Source organism: Anser anser, assembly GCF_964211835.1.
Source record: "Anser anser genome assembly, chromosome: 3".
In the NCBI taxonomy this organism is placed as follows: domain Eukaryota; kingdom Metazoa; phylum Chordata; class Aves; order Anseriformes; family Anatidae; genus Anser; species Anser anser.
In genome coordinates, this window is record NC_139722.1 from 27,708,843 (window position 1) to 27,732,672 (window position 23,830).

General features: G+C 40.3%; 1 protein-coding gene across 4 annotated transcripts in view; it reads right to left on the minus strand.

Moving 5' to 3' along the window:
* KHDRBS2 (KH RNA binding domain containing, signal transduction associated 2) overlaps positions 1-22,842 on the minus strand; it is a 381,101-nt gene extending 358,259 nt beyond the window's left edge. For 3 of the 4 annotated variants that reach the window (XM_083831472.1, XM_083831470.1, XM_083831471.1), the window contains exon 1: positions 22,427-22,842. In XM_083831472.1, coding sequence (XP_083687598.1) covers positions 22,427-22,517 — 91 coding nt within the window. In that variant the 5' untranslated portion in view covers positions 22,518-22,842. The remainder of the gene's footprint in view (positions 1-22,426) is intronic. The other variant, XM_083831469.1, reaches the window with a different exon arrangement.
* Between the last annotated feature and the right edge of the window lie 988 nt (positions 22,843-23,830).

The following is a 23,830-nucleotide window of genomic DNA, read 5'->3' on the forward strand; positions in this document are numbered from 1 at the left end:
ATATTCTATGTATAGTTATTCGACCAATATAATCTCCCTTAATGTAAAAGACTGACGACTACTTTATAAAAGACTAGATAATTATTTAAAACAAGCTAAAAAAGTATATACCAATAACTGATCTTAAACTGTTGTGTTGCAGATGAAACTATCCCCATCAACAAAATATACGCTCAAATCCACTTGTTCACCACAACTTCATGGCAGTTTTCAATGGTATAATTCAAATATCAGGTTTGAAAACACGATTGATTCCTTGTTAGAAAACATGAAGCTCACAATCAAACCTTATTTTCTCTAAATACTTGATGGACTGAGGTACATGCTACACTTCAAATGGAAAATCCAGCTCCCCAACCTCCCCTCCCCAGCATCTCCTTACTGGCATCTCTCCACCCTCTTGACTTGAGAGAAAGGGGCTTGGAACAGAGGCAAAATGCCTCTGAAGATCCTAACAGCTTAGGGAATAGTGGCCTTCTCTGGCAGCTAGGGGGAAATGAGCTGAAGCAGCACAGGAGAGAAATAATCAGCTGAGAGTTTCACCTCCAAGCAAACTAAATATACGTGAGACTCCTGGGGAGGAATTGTTTAGGAACAAAAAGCTACATTATGGGCATGGTTATCCCAATAATCAATGTTACTGATCACTTGAATCTGTTTCAATAATTTTTGCTGGTGACTTTATGCTGAATTATAGTACACCAGTCTATAACATGTCATACTGTCTTCAGACAGAGATGAGCGGTTTTGTTTGTTTTTTTGTTGTTGTAGTTTTTTTTTTTTAAGAGTTTTTTGGCTAACTACTGTTTGCCTGTTGTCTTTTTTCCACACACACAAAAATATATCTGTGTGTGTACACATATTTTATTATTCCCCCATTATTTCCAGAACCAATGGGGGAAAACGTAAGTGAAAATGAAACAATTAGCTTGTTGTAGATGAAACCATTAAGCACATGAAAAACAGCAATAGCTGACCATGTGGTGAGTGCACACCAACAGCCTCCTCCTGTGTTCAAAACACCTTAAAACTGTATTTCTGTAAAGCTCTAGTAATAGGAGTTGGAAATAGGAAGGAAACCTTGAGGGTATGGAACAGGCAAACGGGATGAAAGTATCTGTTTTATCTAATTGGGTTCATTTTATTGTATTCATTTTTATGGCTCATCACTATTACTGCAGCTAACTGTAGTCAGTAATCCTGTGAATTTTTTGTAGGTCATAAACAAAAACACTTGTCAAATACCACCAAATACTGTTTGCATTTATAAGCCTATTTCTATGTAAACTCTGGTCTCAGAGCTACACAGATACGTATTTGCTAAGTAACGACTGCCCTCAAGCTTTTTGACTGTCTGAATTCCTTCACATGTCTTTGCAGCTCTTGTCAAATCTGGACTCCCAGTTGGCATTCTCATTTGCTGACTTAAACAACTTTCGGTTTCTCAATCCCTGAAAATTGTAAATGATTGTTTCCATTTCAATTCAGAATGTAAATAACCATCGTAATTTTGTGAGAATTAAATCCATAAGAAAAGGTGGTTTTAGAGGAAAACAGCTGTATTTGGGTAGAAAAACTACTTAAAATGATTCATTTATAGCACCCATCTTTATCTATGTTAGTTCAATATTATAATTTTCTTATTCAGCTGTTTCATGCTGTAATTTGGTGTTTCATATAACTGAAAATCTGTACTTCAAAAATTCAGAAGTTCATCCATAGAGAAGATATCTAGATTTACTAGCACTGTGTTTTAGGAATGGTGCTGTTCATTTTTTTTTAATTCTTGTCAAGAACATAAACCAAGTCATGCTTTTAGAATAAACTGAAGTGTACACAAACCCTACTAACCCTATTTCCGACTAGCAAGAGGCAAGTTAAAGCTAGTAACAAATGATATTAAGACACCCAGAGCTAATTAGTTCTTTTTATTTCAGCCTCTGTAAATAAAATAAATAAATAAATAAATAATAAGGTTGCTATAATAAGATGATTAACATGGTAAGACTACCATCAAAAGAGAAAAATCTAGGATCAGATTTGGGAAAAAGCAGGTTAAAGACACCTTGATGAATGAGGTGTTTGCAAATTAGTTGAAACTCATGAAATTTATATTAAACTAGGTAAGACATGGCACAATGCTCAAACAATCCTGACTGAAGTTGTATCTGCTCCACATAAGGCCGTTATCTTTCCGTACCATGGTCCACGAACCATGCATCAGTGACATCAAGTCTTTCTAACTAGGCTGAACATCTTCCCATCACATCCTCAGCTATCAGTAGTGCAAGTGGAGCAAAAGAAATTGCCTTATGGTAGCTGGTAGCACTGGAAAAATTTCCAATTTTCCAATAATTTTCCAATTTTCCAAATCTGGAAAGATGTTGCCAAAACATGTCCCCTCTAATTTTTTCAACTGGTAAAATTGAAAGAACAATTTAACAAAACTGAATTTAAAACAATGCACTAAGATAGTGAGAGAAAATGTATAACAAGATAGGAATTTGTTTGGTTTTACTCAAATTCTGTCAGCTACATACACAGATTTATGCTGAAATTACATGCACACAAGATATTTGCTACTCACAACTTTTGGGTACCCTATCAAACTTTCAATATTGTACTTAAATTTGAAAGTGTATAGCATAAAAAAATTTAAGTTTCATCATTTTTCCCCTTTGTCCCCTACAGTTTGATGTCTAAATTGTAATTTTCCACTCCCTGGTGGACTTTGAGGTGATCTGCTGGGGACACTTCAGGCTGAAGATCAAACAAAGCTTTACTACTACAGTTTATAAAACATAAAACAGATGTTTGACTTACTCAAAATGTAATTATCTCTTTGACTGCTATGGGTATGGGCTTATAGCAGTATCCTTTAAAAGCTCAGGTTAAAGAGCTCATATTTATTGGTGTCATTGAGATAATTGCATTTCATTTTCTTTGCTGGCTGCAAGAACTTCCAGTAGCAATTTTATGATCTGACCTAAATGCAGAAATGATTAGCAAAACGTGATTTGGCAAGTGGCAGTTTAAATACTACCTGCAGCCCATCATGCCCTAAAAGACATATCACATTTTTTAAATAAAACTCTTTACTGCAGGCAACAACTCCAGCAAAAAGAAGTTAGGACATCGGGGGGGGGGGGGGGGGGGGGGGGGGGGGCGGGGTGGGAACAAAAACAACATACTGAACATGAAGGTTCTTACAGCAAACAGGAACCAGGAACAGGCACTCAGCTTGCAAATATGATCATCACTAGAGATTAATGTTAGTAAGCTGCTTTAGTTTTGTGAAACTATTTTTCAAACCTTTGCAGTAGGTTAGCAATTTAGCCTTGTTGAATCTGGAGAAAAAGTTCCAGCATCAAATGAATAGAATTAAACAACATTGATCTCACTGTAAGCAAATATAAATATATATGCTGGAAGAGAGCAGAAAGCCCACAGAGGAGGCATCCACAATGTGGAGTCAGCAAACTAGGGGTACTCCTCACTTGTACATTCATTATGTGAGCTAGAAAAACAGCTGCAGTCACTCGGTGTTATGATTCTAGGTAAAACTTATACTATTCCCTTTCAACATCCACCCATATATATTAGTATGAGAGTCTTAAACTTACGGTTGAAGACAGTAATACTTTATTTGGTCTGCAGACTTGCAGTAGTCCTCTGTCATCCCACTTGTAATGAACACCCTCTTTATGGTGCTTACAATATATTTCAAAGTAAGACTAGATAAACTACATATAAAAATGAATTTATCAGTTTTCTTTTAAGCCATAATTATGCTAAGACAATGAAAATAACTAAAATTTATCTTAATTTGATAATTGAAGTCTCAGATGAAGGCAACATTAATTAAAGCCTGTCAACATAGCAGAGTCCAGCATAAAACACTGGTGATGCCACTGACAAAACTATGAAGAAAGATACAGGAAGTCAATCATTGACAAACTAAAACATACCAGAAGAGGCTGTTAACTGAATCTAGATTAGCAGACTGAAACAGACTAGTATTAAAAAATACACAGTAAAAATCAAAAGAAACATCATAACAAAAGGAGAAAATACAAAAAAAATCTTCAGGAAGTTAAATACTTATCTTGGAAGTAGCCCTGTAACTGTTAGACAAATATGTATTCTGAGCAATTCACGAGGAACAGGTTGCATCAAATTAAATATGTGCAGACTCCTACTGTTCTACTTGTCATACTAATCTTCCTAACTCCATTAAGTGCATAGGGAAGATCATAAACCAGGGAAAAATCAGTCTATTCACTTATCTTGTCAATATTTGCATGTTTTCTCTACGTTCTTCATAATTAATAAATTTGGAATCCAGGTAAGGGTAGCATTCAATTAAAGATTAAAGCCCTTACAACGCACATATCGGATCCAATACCATTTAACATTCTTCACCTGGAAGATGGGACAGACTACCCCAGCAAGTTTGCAGATGACAACACTGGTAGTAGTGACTGATAAAACAGGGTTTTATTGACATTCACAGGAACCTCAAGTTTGCCAATAATACTAAACAGGCAGGTGCTGTTGACTCCTAGGAGTGATGAGAAGCTTTGCAGAGGGATCTAGATACATTGGAGCAGTGGGCGATCAGCAACAACATGAAGTTCAACAAGGGTAAATACTGGGTGCTGTACCTGGAACAGAGTAACACTGGACACAAGCACAGATTGGGAGACAAGTGGCTGGAGAGCAGCTCAGAAGAAAGGGATCTGGGGTTGTCAGTTGACAGCAGGCTCAGCATGAACCTGCAGTATGCCCTGACAGCCAAGAGGGCAAATGACATTTTGGGATGCATTAAATGCAACATAGCCAGCCCATCAAAAGAAGTGATTCTCCTGCTATATTTAGCATTGGTGAGGCCTCCCCTTAAATATTGTGTGCAATTCAGGGTTCCATAGTATAAAAAGGATGTTAAGGTCATTGAAACCATCCAGAGGAGGACAACAAAGCTGGTAAAAGGGTGGGAAGGTATGTCTTATGAACAGAGGCTGAGAAAACTTGGGTTGTGTAGTCTGGAGAAAAGGAGGCTGAGAGGCGGCTTCATTGCTCTCTGCAACCTGCTGAGCAGAAGTAGTAGAGAGGGAGGTGCTGGTGTTTTCTCCCTGGTAAGTAATGACAGGACACATGGGAACAGCACAAAGCTGCACCAGGGGAGGTTCAAACTGTGCATTAGGAAAAATGTCTTTACTGTGAGGGTGGTCAAACACTGGAACAGGCTTCCCAGAGAGGTGGCTGATGCCCCATGTTTGTCAGTACTCAAGTATCATTTGGACAGTACCTTCATGTGCTTTAACTTTTGGTTAGCCCTGAAGAGGTCAAGCAGTTGGAATAGATGATCTTTGAATCTCAGAATTGTAGGGGTTGGAAGGGACCTTAAAAGATCATCGGGTCCAACCCCCCTGCCAAAGCAAGTTCTCTAGAGCAGGTTGCCCAGGTAGGCATCCAGACTGGCCTTGAATATGTCCAGAGAAGGAGACTCCACAACCTCCCTGGGCAGCCTGTTCCAGTGCTCCGTCACCCTCACTGTGAAGAAGTTCTTTCTCATGTTGGTGCAGAACTTCCTGTGCTTCAACTTGTGGCCATTACCCCTTGTCCTATCCCCACAAACCCCTGAAAAGAGGTTGGCCATACCCCTTTGTCTTCCACACTTCAGGTATACACATTGAAAAGATCCCCTCTCAGTCTTTTCTCCAGGCTGAACAGACCCAGGTCTCTCAGCCTTTCCTCATAGGGAAGATGCTCCAGGCCCCGTACCATCTTTGTGGCCCTCCGCTGGACTCTTTCCAGGAGATCCCTGTCTTTTTTTGTACTGGGGAGCCCAGAGCTGGACACAGTACTCCAGGTGAGGCCTGAACAGGGCAGAGTAGAGGGAGAAGATCACCTCCCTTGACCTGCTGGCCACGCTCCTTTTAATGCATGCCATGATCCCATCGGCCGTCTTGGCCATGAGAGCACACTGCTGGCTCATGGCCAACCTGTTGTCCAGAAGGACCCCCAGGTCTTCTCCTCAGAGTTCCTCTCCAGCAGGTCATCCCCCAACCTGTAGTGATACATGCGGTTGTAAAGGGCTGAAGGTCGCTTCCAAATGAATTACTCTATTTGAACAGTTCAAATGGAAATGCTAGGTCCCACACCTGGTATAACGCCATGCACTGGTACAAGCTGAATGCCAAACAGTTGGAAAGCAGTTTTGCATAACAAAACTTGCCAGTTCCAGCAGTTGCCAAGCTGACCATGAGCCAGCAATGTTTCCCTCTCACAAAGAAGGCCAACAGCTTCCTGGCCTGCATTAAAAGTGTGGCTAGCAGGTCAAGGGAGGTGATCTTACTTAGACCTGGTGAGGCCTCACCTGGAGTCCTATGTTCAGTTCTGGGCTCCCCAGTACAAGAAAGGTATGGAGCTACTGGAGAGGTCACAAGGGTGATGAAGGGACTGGAGTATCTCATGAGGACATGCTGAGAGAGCTGGGACTGTTCAACCTACAAAGATAAGGCTCAGGGGGGATCTTAGCGTCGTCTATAAATAACTGAAGGAAAGGTACAAACAAGTTGGACCAATGCTCTTCTCAGTGGTATCCAGAGACAGACAGGACAAGAGGCAATAGGCACAAATCCAAATACAGGAAATTCCGTTTAAACACGAGACAACTAATTGTTTTTTTCTACCTGAACTTTCTTATAAACCATTAAACCTTTTTTTGCTTTTATTCTTTTGAATCAGCAGATTTTTAAATGGCACTGCTTTTTGGTTTACGTACGTTTTGTCACGCCAGGCAAAAGTCTAAGAAGTCTTTACAAAGGGAAGAAGAATTTGTACTTTGAAGGCAATGTGAGTGAATTCACAGGAAAAGAAAATTCTTCTTCATGGGACATTAAAGATGATGATTTGCTCTCCTCTCCACTACCTCCAAACCATGCAAAGACCACCCGAAACCAACCAGCTCTGCAGAGTTAACTCCATTTACTTTAATAGCATCATTTTACCATTACCGTTATATCTCAAATTTTGTAGAGCTCTAGAAGAAAACTGATGTCAAACAATGGACAGGGAGGATCCCAAGACTGAAAAGTGGCTTTGACAATGCATACACATTTTCCACTTTTCTATACACACTCTGCATCATATGTTTAAAGTTAGAATGTTTGTCATGATCTCACTCCTAGCTTGAACACCAGCAGCAAGTTTTCTAATATAACTACACAAAACTCTTAGAGAAGGTCACAATTTCAGACTCCAAAAAAAAAAAATGCATTAGATATCATCAGAGCAAAAATTCTGCAGAAGCAAAACCTTTCTTCAAATGGTGCTGCACAACAATAGGACCATGCCAATGACAAAGAATGCACATGGTAACTGGATGACTAAGATTCCCATCTGTGTCCTCAGTAAATCTTCCCTGAAATGCCCTTTCCCACTGAAAGGACAAGTAGCAGTAGCAAGATAAGAGCATTGGGAATAGGTGTTATAAAACAAGTACCTGACAAACCACAGTTAATAAAAAAAAAATCCATTATGGAGAAAGCTAAAATATTAAGGTGTGATTAACAGCCAGTAAGGTAACATATAGTAACATGACAACAGCTGTAGCTATATTATTTCACTTATCACCGAGAGTATTTAATGGCAGCAAAGTAACATTTTTCAATAAAAGTATATTTTTAGCTTTTGTCAAGCACCAAAAAGACAAGTCAGGTGTACATTTATGTGGCATATTCCTGCATACCACCGTCACCATTTTCTCAGCACACTAAGATGAATTTTCAGAAATCCTCCTGGTTAGTTTGCCTAATACCTGGACCAAAAAGTTATCCTCAACATACTCCAGGAATCTCCTGTATCACTTACAGCCTGCTGTGTAGTTTCCCCAACAGACATCCAGATGGTTGAAGTCAATCATCAGGATGAGAGTGTGCGACCATGACACTTGTAACTGAAGCAAGAATGCCTCATCCACAGGCTCCCCTTGATCGGGTGGCCTGCAGTAGACCCCAACCACATGTTGTCCCTTATTGGTGTGTTCCTTAACTTTCACCCACAAAGGTGAAAGGCACTGGTGTCTTATGTGTATACTTTTGTTTCCAGCTCAAAATCTTATTTTTTCCTCAAAGCAAAATTGGTATTATCCAGCCCAGTGTTCTTTTTTTTTTTTCCCTCCCCTTTCACTGTCCTTCCTATCCATTAACAGTCTTCTTTGCTGCAGCCCTATAATTTCGTAACTTGAATATACCAGTCTTCTTTTTAACTTGGAAAAACAGGATATGTTGGTATTGAGAAGCTGTGGATGCGCCATCCCTGGAATTGTTTAAGGTGAGGTTGAATGGGGCCCTGGGCAATCTGATCTAGTGGGTGGCATCCCTGCCAATGGCCTAAAGATCACCTAGTTGGAACTAGGTCATCTTTAAGGTCCCTTCCAAACCAAGTCATTCTGTGGTTCTATGATAAGTGTGCAGGCTGTTATTGTCTCTCTGCTTAGTTTTCTGAAGTTGCGAATTCAGTACATCATAGCCAAAAATACAAGCAAGACAACTGACAGAAGAGTGATTAAGATACATGTTGTACAACAATGTGTTTGACAGTTGTTGAAGTTAAAATACAATGTGTGGGTGAATAAAAGGTAGAATAAAATCAGAAAGTGGGCTGAAACAGCTTGCTATTTAAGAACCAATGACATGCCTAGAACATGAGTGTGTTGCAAGAGATACAGTAAAAGACAGTCATTCTTACAAGAGAAAGAACAGTGCTTGATTGGTATTCTTGCAGAGATAATCACAAACTTCTGAAATTAATGGAGAGAATGGTCAGAGAGATGATGGGTTTGATACTTAACTAAAAAAGGCCAGAGGTCACCAAAACAGTAGTGACAACAACAGAAAGTGTCTTTATGGGCATGTTGAAGGAAAAGGTTACAGCACCAAGCTGAAACTGTGAATGAGCAGGCAACAAGAACACAGTATGAACAGAGGGACACTTTGGGAGGCATCTCCAAAAGAGATTCCAAACCCTCCTGATAGCACTTACAGACCATTTACTTCTGTCTTTCAGTGGTCAGTTCCCTGACAAACAGGGAGTGATAAAAAACTACTAAACTAAATTTGTAAATTAAACAAGGACATTACATGACACAGGACAACATTTCAGGAAAGTGAAAGTGCAAAGATTATGAAAGAATAAAGAAAAGAAATTATATAGACACAGTATGTTCAGATAGATACATAACAAGAAGATCACTTGTAAAACGAAGGCAGAAGAATTAGTTAAGAAAAATTAAAACTAAAAAAAAAGGAAGGGCCTTATGACATGTTGCAACAAAAGGGATGGAGGGATACAAACTAAAGGGATATTGCAACAAGGAAATATATGGGGAAAGAACTACACAGAGCTCTAAAGAAAACTTAAAATACTTTAAAAAAAATCAATAACAAGCCTGTATCTAAAAGTAGGAAGGAACCATCGGACAATCTACTGTATTGGCAAACCAGCTTTCAAGAGCTATGAGACTCAAGCATGTCCACTACTATAGGAGAGTTTTTCATCATATTTTGCTAAACATATCTTCAGGCATGACTCATATTAGCAAGATGGCATGCAGAAAATATTAGTAGTGTGGATGGCATATTCAACCATTTCAAATGAAGCAGTACCATCAATCAGATTATGTATTTCAACATCTGAAGAATACTTCTTTCATTCATTAGCAGTAATTACGTTCCTTAAATACATCTTCCAATTTTTTCTCAAGAAGGTATGTGCTGCATCATCTCTCAGTCTGTTTATACAATACAGTATCTATAAGGTTAATTCTGTACTTTCACAGAGCTAAAAATAATCAACTTGAACAGGAGTTACAACTTGTGTTCAGGCACAAGAAAAATCTTAAAAATTAACTGAACTCAAGTGCTGAATTATCAGTAAATCTTTTCTAATTATTGGTTTGCTTGTGCAGTTGTCCAAAACAGCTGAAAGATATCCCTTTGTCAACCCAAATAGATATTAAAGGCTCCACTTTTTTCCCCTGCAGTTGTCCTTTTTCTTTAAGGAAAAAACAATATTGTTATGACAGCATTAAGGCAGCCAAAAATAAACCTATGACACACACATACAAGATTCTTAATTCTAGGCATCTAACATCATTGAACAGATATTTGCAAACACCAAATAATTATTTTTAAAGGTCTCCAGTAAATTGTAACTGTAAAATGGTACTGGTTTTCTTTGAGAATAACTCTTACTCAGGGTTTGATCATCATCTTGGCTGTGCTGTGACATGCCTCTGGACCAAACATCTTTTCCTAGTCCATGCACCTCAGGCTACGTAATTTTAAATCATGAGATGGGGGAAGTTTTAGAATTCAGAGGTCATGGGTTTGTAATGACATTTGCACTACTCTGCATTCAAATGAAGGACTAAATTCCAGAGGGCCATTTGTCAGCCAGATCAAAGAGTACCCCGTGGAACACCACAAGCCACAGAGATGTCTCACAGGTTGAGACTGTTTTACCTTACTCATTTACTTTTTCCAAGAAGAGAAATTGATAGTCAGCTGCTACCCAGATACAAAGCTTTTAGGACAAATGCGATAACACTGAAATTTTTACTGCAGACCATGACTGAAGTTCTGTTGTCTTTGTTCATTGATTGAGTGTTGGGCAATGTTGGAAGAAATATCAAAACTTCACCTCTTGGCAAGTGATCAGCTCAAAGATACTTTCATTATAGTCTTTCAGATTCTAAAATCATTTTGGTATCAGTGGTAGCATGCTGCATAAGCTGTAGTTGTAAGTAGAGGCAATATAACACAGGTGTCAGCAGTTTCAGAGTTAATCAAGCTTGCTTTTTACCAAGTAGTGTTATTTAGCAATGTATCGTTATTTAGCATGTACATAGTTTTTCCGCTTAGGGAAATGATCTCATTTAATATTATTTTGTTAGGTTTGGAGTAAGGCTTTATTATATTAATAGAGTTAAAGTATTGTTGTCCTCTGTCTCTCCACCTGTTGGCAGAGACCCCAGAAACCTTCTGTGAGTACAATCAGGAGTCAAGAATGTATTTTTGGAGACCACTGAAGAAAGCCTGTCACTTTCAATTGAGTAGCAAATAGGAAACGCCATACCCAAAGTACCTTTTAAGCATTCATATTTATTAAGATAGGAAAATTAGCGTTTATTGAAACTTAAATGACCCAATTAGGGTCATTGCAACTGTTTTCTTTTACCAGTAAAATGCAGTAAAATCAGTAATATCAGTAAAATGCAAAAATTGATATTACCTTAAAACAATCTAATCTCAGAAGTGCCAATCAAGTCCTTTTTTCTTTAACCTACTGCTTTATATAATCTTTATACTATTTGCAGTTTGAAGTTTTTACCATCTCTTTGTTTGTTTGTTTCAGTTTACTGATAACAAGTTACTTTTAAAGACACAGGAAAACTTGCTGCTTACATCACTGTGAAGGTTGCTGCTCTCTACTCAGGTAGAGACTACAATAGAAACTGTTTCCAGTATAATCTCAGCATACCTCTTCTTTCTTCTCTGAAGTCCCATATGGCTGGATAAAATGCTAACTATCATCTCATCCTTAGCTAAGAAGTTATTTCATAATTGCAGTTTGTGTACTTTGAACCACATTTCTGTCAGAAGATGAGTTACATTTAACTTGGGGGACACTTAAGAAGGTTTAGAAATTCAAACACCGGTGTAAGTTTATCTCAATTGATATACGATATGCAGGAGTCACTACGTCTTTAATAGTAAGCCTTGAAGTGCATATCCCTATGAGATTAACATAATGTTATCAAAGCACCATTAGCACTGTTACACTGAATTATCCGCTCCATACTGGGGCATGCACAAAGGGGTATGGCCTACAGACATGAATAATTAAATCATAGAAGTAAAGATTTTTCTCTAAGATAATGCATTACCGTACCGCTATTTTTTATATTTTTTTTTTTGTAGGAAAGTATATACACACAGGAACTATTTATCTACATGTATGGATGAGTGTATAGATGAGTGCATAGTAAGTGAAGTATATCACCTATATAAGCACTATGGCCTTTTAAGGGGAAAAGAGTTCCCAATTTAATTTTCATTCTCACCTCTTTGATGTGCCCTGCTCTGTCTTTCCAAGTTTCTCCCTACCTACTGATCCTCCTCTCTACTACAGATACATTATCCACTCACCTGCCTTTCTTCTCACCATAATTCCTTCTGTTTCTGACATCCTTCTCCAGTAAAGCTACCAGCTTTACTTCCAACTCAAGTCTCCATGGGAAAAATTAAAATTAAAAAACTTGACTGAGGTTGTGGGGATAGTAGAAGAGTATAAAATAGAATCAAAGTGGTTGAGGAGTGGAAAGTTCTCTAATTATATTAACTGCTTGGAGCACAGTTGGGGGAGATGTCAGCTGCCAGGGGAAGGCAATGCAAATGAAAAAGCTGGAGGAGTTGTACTGAAATAACAGAATCTGGACAATTCTTCTCAGCTGTAATGAGGCTACTGAGATAAGCAAATAAAAGGGCTTACAAGCTTGCAGCTCATAACACTGATGAAAAATCTAATGCAATGTTTGAATGGTTATTACCTTATGAAAGAAGCAGACAAGCTTTATAAGTAGAAGTGTAAGGTGTTCAATGTAACAGTATTACTCTTTAAAATAGAAAATGTAAACAGATTAACCACTAACTGATAATATTTCAAGAGAAGTCTAAAGGTTAAAAGGAAAAATCTCAGTTGCTGTTTAATATAAAATTGGGAGCACCTCTGCAAAATATTGTGTTTAATCCCTGCATAATGTAGTTATATATATGGCACAGACACATATAGCATCCCTAAACACATGAAATACAACAGTATTGAAATGATAATTATTCACAGAAGCTTTTCAGAAAGACTTGAACCTCATCTTAATTTCTTAAATAAATGGATAAGTGTTTTTCAAATGCTTATCAGCAGCTTTGATATATCCATTTTAGATGAATAAAACTTAACTGAAAGCTTCCAGAAGTCCTCACTGAAGTTCAAAGGTTGGAGATTTCTAGCTGTCACAAGTTTCTTAAAGCTAAAGTAGCTAAACATTTTATACCTATTAAATGAGATTTTTTCATTTTTCTTTTTCTGTATTGCTACTCTCCTCTATTACTGTAACAATTTGCCATTGTTTTTCTCTCATTTTTCCACCATTCCTTTATTTTCTGTTCCTTTCTTCTCAGTTCCTCCCTCTTTTTAATTATTCATAAACCCTTAAAGGCCACGAGAAGGGACAGAGACAAATTGTCAAGAAGCAGAAAGCTGCAGCCAAAAATTGGTATTAGTCTCTACTTAATTTCCAGCTCAGGACTTCTTAGTGTTTATACAGTTGCAGAATCAAATCAAGCTCATGCTTCACGTTTAAATCAAGTTGGTCCATTTCCACTTTCTAATGTGATATCTCCTTCCACCCCCACCACAAGAAGCACTCAGACAGCTGACAGTACGAATGGTTCCTCATTATAAAAGCATTACATCAAAATCTTTGCAGCAATGGAAAAGCTTAGACTCATAATTCCCGTGTACCTGACATATTTCAGATTATTCGTAGACTTTGGGGCAGCAAGGGTATTTTAACACTGGAACTGATGGTTTGTGCATACAAACTATTGCATAACCTGGTAACCTCAAAGTTTAGTTCTTCTGGAAAAAGAAAGGTAACAAAAATGTAACCTGTTTTGTGACATTCCCTGCTTACTTAGGGATCCCTTTCTTTTTCCACTAATCACTAAAAGTTTCTTAGAGCATTTTGCAACCTGATCTGTTTGTGCCTATACCATTTGCAGCAAACAAAGCCACCCCAGTAACAGCAGCAATACAGCATTTGGAGGACCCCGACAAACAAAATAGAGTGAATTACAGGACACTCCAAAATAGTGTATTTACAGAGACAGGACAATCTTGTTAAACATGAGCGTGAAGGATCAGAGAAGAGACCGAGCAATACCAGAACTGAGCACAGCAACCTTACAATGGTGGTTTTGAGCATAAAAACAAATATGTAATATGGATATACAATTCATATATTTATCCTGATCTGCATGTATGAGTAGGAAGTTCTTTCAAATAAGGCTGAAGCTTATGAAGCTGAAGTATAAAGCCTGAAGTATGAAGCTTACACACAAATATTAGTGAAATAATTGCAAATGTATTGACAGTTCTTCAGTCCCATGCATACACCAGGATAATAAGCATTATTTATCCAAAATTAACTATTTTTCTGATGAACAGCTATCTGAAGACATTGGAGAAAAGGCCCTTGCAATTCTCCTTCATGTTATCAGTCCTAAATTTAGCCTCTGAGAGCCAATAAAGTCATTTAAGTAATTCAGTAAGTCACTTAAGGGTTTGGTGCTGCTTATTTTGGTAGAGATAGCAAAAAAAATCAGTTTTAACTGCAAATTGGTAAGTTAGGGATGGCAACTTCCTAGCTGCAGCAAATTAGCACAGTCCTGTGTATTTCAGAAAAATGAAGTCTGACTCTTTCTCAGCTACAGAGTTCACTCCCTGACCACTGAGAATACGTGGCACAATGCCCAGACAGCATCAAGTACTTACTGTAATCCTAAAGAGAAAATGCCAGAAATTAATTTGCTCAGAAACAATCAGAAATATCAGAAAAATAAGCATTCTGATATTCAGAAATATGGAGCGTAAAAATCTTCACTTTAAGAAGTAAGAAGGAAAGTAAGTTCTTCAACATCAAAAAGCCATTTCTGAAACATACACAGGGTCCCTGATTTCATAGCAAGTTCTTTAACTTCAAGCACTTGAAAAAGCTTTGGAAAGTGTGTATTTGAAATCCTGAAAGCATTAAACTAGGAGTTATTGTCAAAGTGGGATTTGGTTTTCTTTCTCCAGTGTTCAAATTTCCTAGGGGAGCCATTTTTTCTTCTCATTCCCAGTGCTGCTCTTTGGAAGTTGACCAGTTATGAACCAGCAGCTCTGACCCCTACATTGTTGTTGGTTTTTTTGCTGATAACATTGCTGCCTTCACCAGCTAGCAAATCCAAACTGTTTCTGCAATAGAACTAGCAGAATTCTTCTCCTTACTGATTCAAAGCAGAGATAAAAGAAGGAATGTAGATTATAAATCAATCTTTTGCAGGCTAGCATAAAGTATTATTTTCTCCAATAGCCACATCAATCTCCAGAATTCAAATTATTGGATAAATCAAAAGCTCTTGAGCTTTACATCTCTAGGTGTAACCTTTATTCTAGCCTCAGTTTCTTGTTCTATTGATGCACACTTCAGCAGGTGCATAGAAATTCAAAGGCAGCAGTGACCTGCACTCTGTCTTTTAGGTTTTGGATCATGTTAACGCAAGAAAAAACAAACTGAAAGGCCCACTACAAGCAGAGCACTTGAGTTTTTTTTATGGCAGCTTTTGTTGTATCATGCTGATCCACATATGACCCTCAAAACTTTTTATCATCTTACTTAAATGCAGATGATCTACCTTCAGTATTACTAGAATAGCATTGCTATGAGTTTTTCTTGATATTTTTTCAGTACTCAAACTGAAAAACATAATTTTAACAGCAAAACTTGGAAATCAAGAACAGACATATTATTCTAGGAGATTTTTTTTGGCTTAATTTACCGGAAGGCTTAGATAATTTATCCTCATGGCTTTTATTAGTTCCACTATGGACACCTTTCTAGGATAAGGAAGCAGCTGTACTCAGTTCCAGCAGGATTCTAATTAAAATATGACAGAATTTATGGAAGACTGTAATAACCAGGATTATTTTTTTCTGATGATTTAAAAAGAATAATTTCATAAGTAATAAGAATACACATTTCTTATGCAGTTACTTTCATTCAGAGACCTCAAAGATCTCTCAGTATTAGTTTTCAGCTTCCAGGTGAAAGTTTTAAAGGGTATTCATTGGAGGTACATAGTACGAGGAAAAAACATCAAATCTCCATCTACTATGCACCTCAGACTTCTACCCCTGTGTCAAGGTTCTTTAGTTGCCTGGTCCTCCACAGTTCTTATTTGATTATATGCCAAAGACTGTACTGTAGCTCCATTAAAGCACCATTAAAGTTTATTCCATTTTATAAACTGTCCACATCCTCACCTATTCTGTTATGGAGCTCTAAGCCACAACACCCATCCAAGGGCTGAAAAATGTCATGTGAACAAAAGATGAGCACATACCTTCATACCGCTTTGGCAGGATCAGTCCACAAAACAACTTCTATTACACATACTTTATTAATCCCCAAGAAAAACATTTTTAATTACTTACTTTTTATCAAGAGTAAGTAAGAGAAATATATATACTAAGGTCAGCTGTGAGGACATTGACTTTTTCTTCAAATTCAGTAGCTTGTTGAAAAGAGATTTGAACTGAAACAGTTAAAAATTGCCTTTTAAAAAAAAATGCACACTCACCCTGTACTGAAATGCAGGATTACTGCAGTGACCCTGCAGGTCAAGGAAACATTGCTTCATCAGGGCAGTGCCTTCAGCCTAAGGTACAGCTGCCAGGCACAGGAAAGCATGATGCGCTCCTACTTTACCAAGCATTGTACAGGAACTACCCAGCAACAGCAATATTTATGCATTCTGAAATAAGACCCAACATATTGAGCCTGAAACTTGTCTCTCAGCAGATATCGTGAAAGAGCTCTTTTACTCTTCCTGCATCGCTTAGTGGGCTAGGTAGACATATTATTTTTATGTACATGTTTTAGCCTTTCTCAGGAGTCTTATGCACTGGTCACTATTGAACCTATCAGATTCTGTAGGCAACTAGCCTGTTATAGCAAATCTGGTCATCAGTATATGTTGTCTGCATATCGCTGAAACAAGAGAAGCACACATCCAGTGCACAAGAACAGGATGTACCTGATGGGCCAGACTGGCCCTTTCCCAGGAGGTGCTGGGACATGAAGCTCTATTTTGGTATGTGGAGCCCAACCATGCCACCTCCTGGTTACAGATGGCCACTATTCCACATATTATGCAGGTATTAAATGCTTAGGAAGTTAACAGTTCATTTTCTATTCAGCTATATAATTAGCTATTCCTCCTTCTCTTGGTACCAGCTGTTTATATCAATTTCTGAGTTTCTTCAGCTTAAAAATATCTATTTTGATGCACAAAGGAAGAGAAATGGACAATTGTGGTAAGTGTTCCCCAAATTAATACACCAAGGAGAGCTAGAGAATGAAATAAATATACTAAAGGAATTCCCATAACAAATAAAATCTCTCTTCTCCTTCTGAGTAAAACATTCATGCTGCCAAAAAACAGTGCATTCTGGAATGTTGCTGAGGCTATGGCTATCCAGATAAGCCTCAGTCTCAGAAAATGCCTTTGACCTTCTCTTAAACAGTTGGTACTAAATTCTGCTTCCCACACTGAATCACACCTTAAGCGGCTCCACTGATTCAAATAGCACCATTTAAAGAGTGAAGCACTACTTCTCTCATAAGGGTATCAGAATCTAGCCTTCAGTTATTGCATTTATATAGTTCCTTCTTTGTAAAGAAATTTACTGTGTTTCAAAGGATGTGCTTTCTAAGATCACAGATCAAATGGTCCTAAACTGCTTCAGATCTCTGCAAGGATAATTTACTCAGTCTAATATTTTATACTATTTTGTTTTTGCTAAAACCAGTTATCCCCTGGGACTTATCTACATTGCATTCTGAAAGCCCAGACCATTTCCTTAAGATTATGAACGCACACCATGCTGTCATACTACAGTAAAACAACAATTTACCTTTTAAAAAAACATTTAAAGACTGAAACATACATTCATTTCAAAAGTCAGCAGTAGTGATAGAATATCCTTTTTCATTATTCCATATATATTAGCTGCATCAATCAATACATCAGATTTGTGTAAGGACTGCCAGCTAGCCCATAAATGGCAACAGAAAGATTCCCATTAACTTCAGTAAGTTTTGAATTGAGTCTCTGATACCTAGCACACAGCTGCTTTACCAAAATAATAAGTACCTTGTATTCATCTAGAGTTTGCCCTGCTATCCCCTTTTACTGAATAAGATCCAAATAATAGCTCTGGAAATCTAGTTTTTAATGAAACTGATTTCTAAAATACATGCTCTAAACATCAGCACGTTTCCCTGAGTCAACCTTCCAGTCGTTCACATTGCATTTTGTGGGACAGCAAAGTAAACAATGATTAATACAAACTATTCTATGAACACAGATTTCTTCTCACCGGATATAAATATCAGGAAAAAAATAAACACAACAAGCAGAAAACTGACTGCTTACAGATTAATATTAATCTATGTGTTTACATTAACATTTTATATTTATCTTATTTGAATTCAAAGACTTTAATAGACAGTAAGGTAATAAAATTTGTAAATATCTTTTCACAAGTAGTTTGTTACAGAAAACTAAAAAGTATCAGAGGCCTGACTTCAGCAGGTCACAGGTTTGACCAAGAGCCTTTCACATCTTAGGCTAAGGATACAATCTTATTTTTCTACATCACTGAGACAAATAGCTCTCATGTAGTGACCTTATTATTTTCCCAAGGTTTTTAATAGGAACACACGGTTGTGAACGAAATCTGCATTCCCATATGAAAAGCAAATTAATCTCCAAAAGTCCAAAAAAAAAAAAGTTCAACATATGCAAAAATATCAGTTGAAATCCTGATCATAAGAAAAAAGGAATTTGCATTACATCAGCAGTTTTCAGGCTACCTAGAACAATTGTTGCAGCCTTGTTGTATGAAAGGCATTACTAATGCTCACTGGGTGTAAATGTTAAGTAATTATACATCTTTTGAATAATCATGCCCTGTCCTACAGGGAGCTTTATGAAGCTGAGCTATATGAATCTAACTGACGTGACTGGAGGTTTGACAAACTCATGCTATGCCACATGGAATAATGTAGGGACTTAACTCAAGTTTAGAGTTAAAGGCCTGGCTCTCATTGCCTTCAGAATGCCAACTGACAATTTGAGGTCAATTGTACTGTCATTATATAGAGAGAAATTAGCTACCTCATTACCCAAGTAATGCTGATATTTCCATGGGGAGAGATGATCTTTCTTTGGCTAGCTCTTTCCAATAGGTCTTTCTCCTATGTGTTTGTATAAGAAAACAAAGATATGGCTTTAATAATATACGGTACAAGATTTCCAAAGCCACATTTACAAATATAAAGTTGGCTTGTCCCAAGCAATATATAAACAATTAACTGACACTTTTTATTTAAAATAATTTACATATATGCAAAAACAGTGTATGTCAGTCACTCGTTAGGGACTGTAATGGGATGTAGCACTAGAACAGCTCTGAGATCTGGCTGGATCTCGAGTTTGTGCTGTGACAAACACAACTCATGCACAAGAGGTACTGCTCAAAGATGCTCTCCTCACTTTGACATTTTTCATCTGACCAAGTAGTTATCCTGATCCAGCATGTGAGGACAGATCCCATCACTAGAAGCAGTATGATCTTACCTTAAAAAAAAAAAAGCAGTTTACAATAAAATTGTTTAAAACTATCCACAAAACAGTGTGATTCTTCCATCTGTCTCTTCCAGGCACAAACATGAAACAATCTGGTACACAGAATAGCACAACTAAAAGAGAAAAATCCTTTCCAAAGAGCAAAGATTTGCCTATCCTTTAGGTTTTGACAACCAGTTACAATTAAAAGAGGTCTTTTGGTTTTATTGCTGACTGGATCATAGCATAAATATAAATGCTCAATGCATTTTGCAAAAGGTTTTTTTTAAACTAATGCACACAGAGGCAAACGATCATCGTCCATCCACAATTCACACGTCCTTCTAATAGAAGACCTAAATGGCTTTTCCATTTCTAATGATAAAATAATCATACTATACTAGGAGCTATTCCTACACAAAACAGGTAATGACCTCAGGGGGAATGGGCGGGGGAGCGCAGTGAGGGATAACGTCTTCCGACTCAGGTATTCATTTAGTCATTAAGAGGCTGGGTTCATTTTCAGAATTCACCTGTGATTTTTAGAGAAGTTGTGTTTTATGATTCACACTTTATACATAAGTAGCACTAATACCTCTTTTCTCACCTTTGTTTGTGTTGTCTGATAAGTATGTGCATTCTCTGCCTCGAGAAGCATCCCTTTTCTGTGGGTTTCACCGTACATTGCAAAAGGGAGGCTCTAGCCTAGATAAGGACTAACGTAAATTACTTCTACACATCATCTTTCAGTGGTGAGGGGTAAATATCTACTGATTCAAGTAGGCACCTGACACTGGTCAACCTGCAGAACACAGACACACAGATCTAGATATCAAAAACCGTAAGAAATTTGTTGTTTTAAAAATAAGCATAATGAAGCAAAGAATTAATGGGGAGAAAAGTGAGGTTTTATCTTTACAAGTAAATCTAGTGTCATAATTGAAGCCATGTTTTTGTAATGTCTGCTTGCCCTTCTGTGTTTTCACATAGCAGCATGAATCCTCTCAACTCCAGGTTCTAGCTGCTGACATGAAAAATCACAGCACTTCAAGCCAGAGTGAAAGCTTGAGGCTCTCAGCTCTGAAGCCAAAACCTTCAAAGCTACACTTACACATTTTATACAAAATCTATTGGCAATCATGACAGCTTAGTATGCCACAAAAGCAACACCTGGTTGCAATTGTGATGTAACTGCTCACATATTATTTTTTAAAGAATAGAAGCCCAGAGCCCGGAAGCATCACTTCATTGCTAAGACATCCTAGAAATACAGTATTACAGAGATCCTTGCACTCATTTTCTGGCACCAAAAAAAATCTGCTGGTTCCATGCATTTTCTATTTATACCCAGCAGCATCTAGTGCATTCACTCTTGTTTCCTTAACTAGTTATACTCTTACTTTAGTGAAACTGTTTCAATAGCTATCATACGTTAGACTCTAAAATGAATCTCTAGAAAGCTTGACAGATGGTGTTTTGAAGGATAATGCCAGGTATCTGGTGTGAATTTCACATTAGCATTCCCTACAGCTTCCACAGACAGCTCACCTTCATCTTTTGAAAATCCACATATACCTAGTCCTCGTTATTTTAAGAGGAAAAGAGAAGATTAATCTTTTATTCAAACTCACATTTGCCCAAAATACATTTTCTGCATGGGTTTGACTCCTAGAAATACCCATTTTGATCATGTTTATTTTAAAAACTTTACTTTGCACACTTTCAATGATGTCCTTCATGCATTTTCTATCTTTCGCATGCATACACTCAGCAGATACCTCCCCCCTCTGGGAAAAGACTAAACTGCAAGGTGCAAAAACTACACCCCTATAGGAAATAGACTTTTATGTTTCTTGTAGTTTTATTAGAAAAACAACCATAAAAAATAATACATCTGTCACTTCAGCAGCAAGATAGTTATTAAAAAGGTGCACAGAACGTGTATTTGTTCACCCTGAATTTCTGAGCTATCAAACAGGGGCACTCCAATAAAACCTGGGCTCAGTACATTCATTCACAATCAATAAAACAGGTATTTAAGGAAGACAATTCACAGACTGCTGACACAGGGAAGGACATTTACTGCCAGCATAATAAGTTTTAAACAGTTTGATTGTCCCTAAAATGTAACAGAACTTTGGAAGTCATTCACTTCCCCTGACTGTGAGGTGATTTGAATTTGTGACTCCCTCAAGGGCCTACCCATAGGTTTCTTGCCTTGATCTCATCTAAGGGCTCAACAGCTTGTCTTGCTTTATGCATCATCCTTTGTCACTTCTTTTCCAGATTTAACAGGGATTTTTTAAATGAATACTGGGGGCCTCAGAAGAAACAGAGAAGTGCAAGGGGAACCCACCGGGTTACACTTCTGTGGAAGTTGAGGCACTGTACTACGAGGCCTACATTCAATAACTACACTGAGCAGTTGTCTAAAAACCCACGAAACTGCAAACTTTCTGAAGATTCCCTGAACCAGTTCGACCAAAGTGAGGTGAACAGAATTAACTAGAGTGCAGAGCCAAACGCTACAAGCGGCATATCCCGGATCACAACACGAATCCAAACCAAGATCATCACGTCCTGGGCAAAACCGTGCTGCGAAACTGATGAGCCACATGTCACCAGCGCCCATCACAGCGCCCTGTTAGGGGCTCAACAGCGCCAGCAACACCACAGCCTCGTTCCTTGAGCCCGGGGAACGAGCCGCGACGAGCTCTCCGAGAAAGAGGAGCCCCAAAACGCAACCGGAGCCCCCCAAGCCCTGCCTGCCCAGCCCCACCAGGGGAACCGCAGGTCGCTGCTCCCAGCGGGGAGGCTCCGCGGGAACCCCCCGGGGATGGGATGGGATTGGGAGGGGATGGGATGGGATAGGGGGCGTTGGGCCGCGTCGGGCGGCAGCGGAGCCTTACCGTCGGCCAGCAGGCGCATGGCGTGAACAAAGGAGGGATCCAGGCTGTCCTTCTCTGCCATCAGCTCGGGCAGGTACTTCTCCTGCTCCATCTCCTCGGGGCCGCGCCGGCTGGCCAAGCCGGGGGCGGGCTGCGCGGCCGCCGGCTGGCTCCGCGCCTCCGGCCACCGCCGCCTCCTCCTCCTCTTCCTCCTCCTCGCCCGCCCCGCTCGGCGCCCCGCAGGTGCGCAGCGCAGCGCAGCCCCGGCCGCCCCCTCCCGCGGCGGGGCGCTGCCCTCGGCCCCCCCGGCGCCGCCTCCCCCCTTCGCTGCGCGGGGGGCGGGGGCCGTACGGGTGCCGGGCTCCGTGCGCCTCGCACTGCTCGTTCCCCCCCCACCTTCTTCGTCCTCCTCCTCCTCCTCCTCCCCGCCCGCCAGTGAGCGACCCGCTCCCCCCGGCCGCCTTAACTAGGGAGGCGGGGCGAGGCGGGCTCCCCGCCCCGCGGCGCTGCTATTGGTGGGGGACCCCTCGGGGGGGCGGGGCCCCGCGGGGCAGATCGGCGCCGCTATTGGCTGGCGCCCGGGGTGGGAGGGGCGCCGGGGAGGAGGGCGCGGGGCTGGGTGTGCGGCCGTGTGTGTATGTGTGTGCGTATGGGTGTGTGTGTGCGTGTGTGTGTGTGCGTGTGTGTGCGTGTGGTCGAGTGGTCGTGCGTGGCCGTGGGAGCCTGCGGGAGCATGTGGGGTATGTGTGCGTGCGTGCGTGTGCCACTGCGTGTGCGCGTGTCTTGGCCGCGCCGCTGTGTCTGTGGCCCTGCTTCCCGGGGGTGCCCGCGGGAGCACGAGCACGTGTACTGCGGTGGAGGTGCGAGTGCGTGCGCGAGGATGTTGTGTCTGTGCGGGAGAGACAGCCGTGCGCCCCTGTGTCACGGCGTGGGCACACCTGCGGCTGCGTGGGGGGCTCTGGGGCTTTGCACGCCCGCGTGGGTCGTGTCCCCGTGTCTCCGCCGGCGTGCCAGCGGGTGCCGGCGGCTGTGGCCGTGTGTCGGCCGTGTGGGTGGCCGTGCGTGGCTGTGCCTATGCGTGCGCGTTATGAGCGTGTGTCTGCGTGGCTGTGGCTGTCCATCTGCCCGTGTCCGCATGTCTCGACGGAACGCGGCGCCCATACCCAACCGGGCGGGCGCTGTCCGCGGTGCTGATCCCCCGGTACTCTTCGCGGTGCTGAACCCGTGCGTTGTCCGTGGTGCTGAAACACCCGGACGGGCGCTGTCCGTGGTGTTGAAGCCGCGTCCGACGCTGTCTGTGGTGCCGAAATCGCGGCCGGCCCAAGGCGCCGGCGCTGCCCCCTGGCCTCCCGCCCCGCCGGGCACGGAGCGGCTTCACCGATCTCTGTCTCTCTCCCCGTGTTCCCCGGCACCCCGCCACTCTGC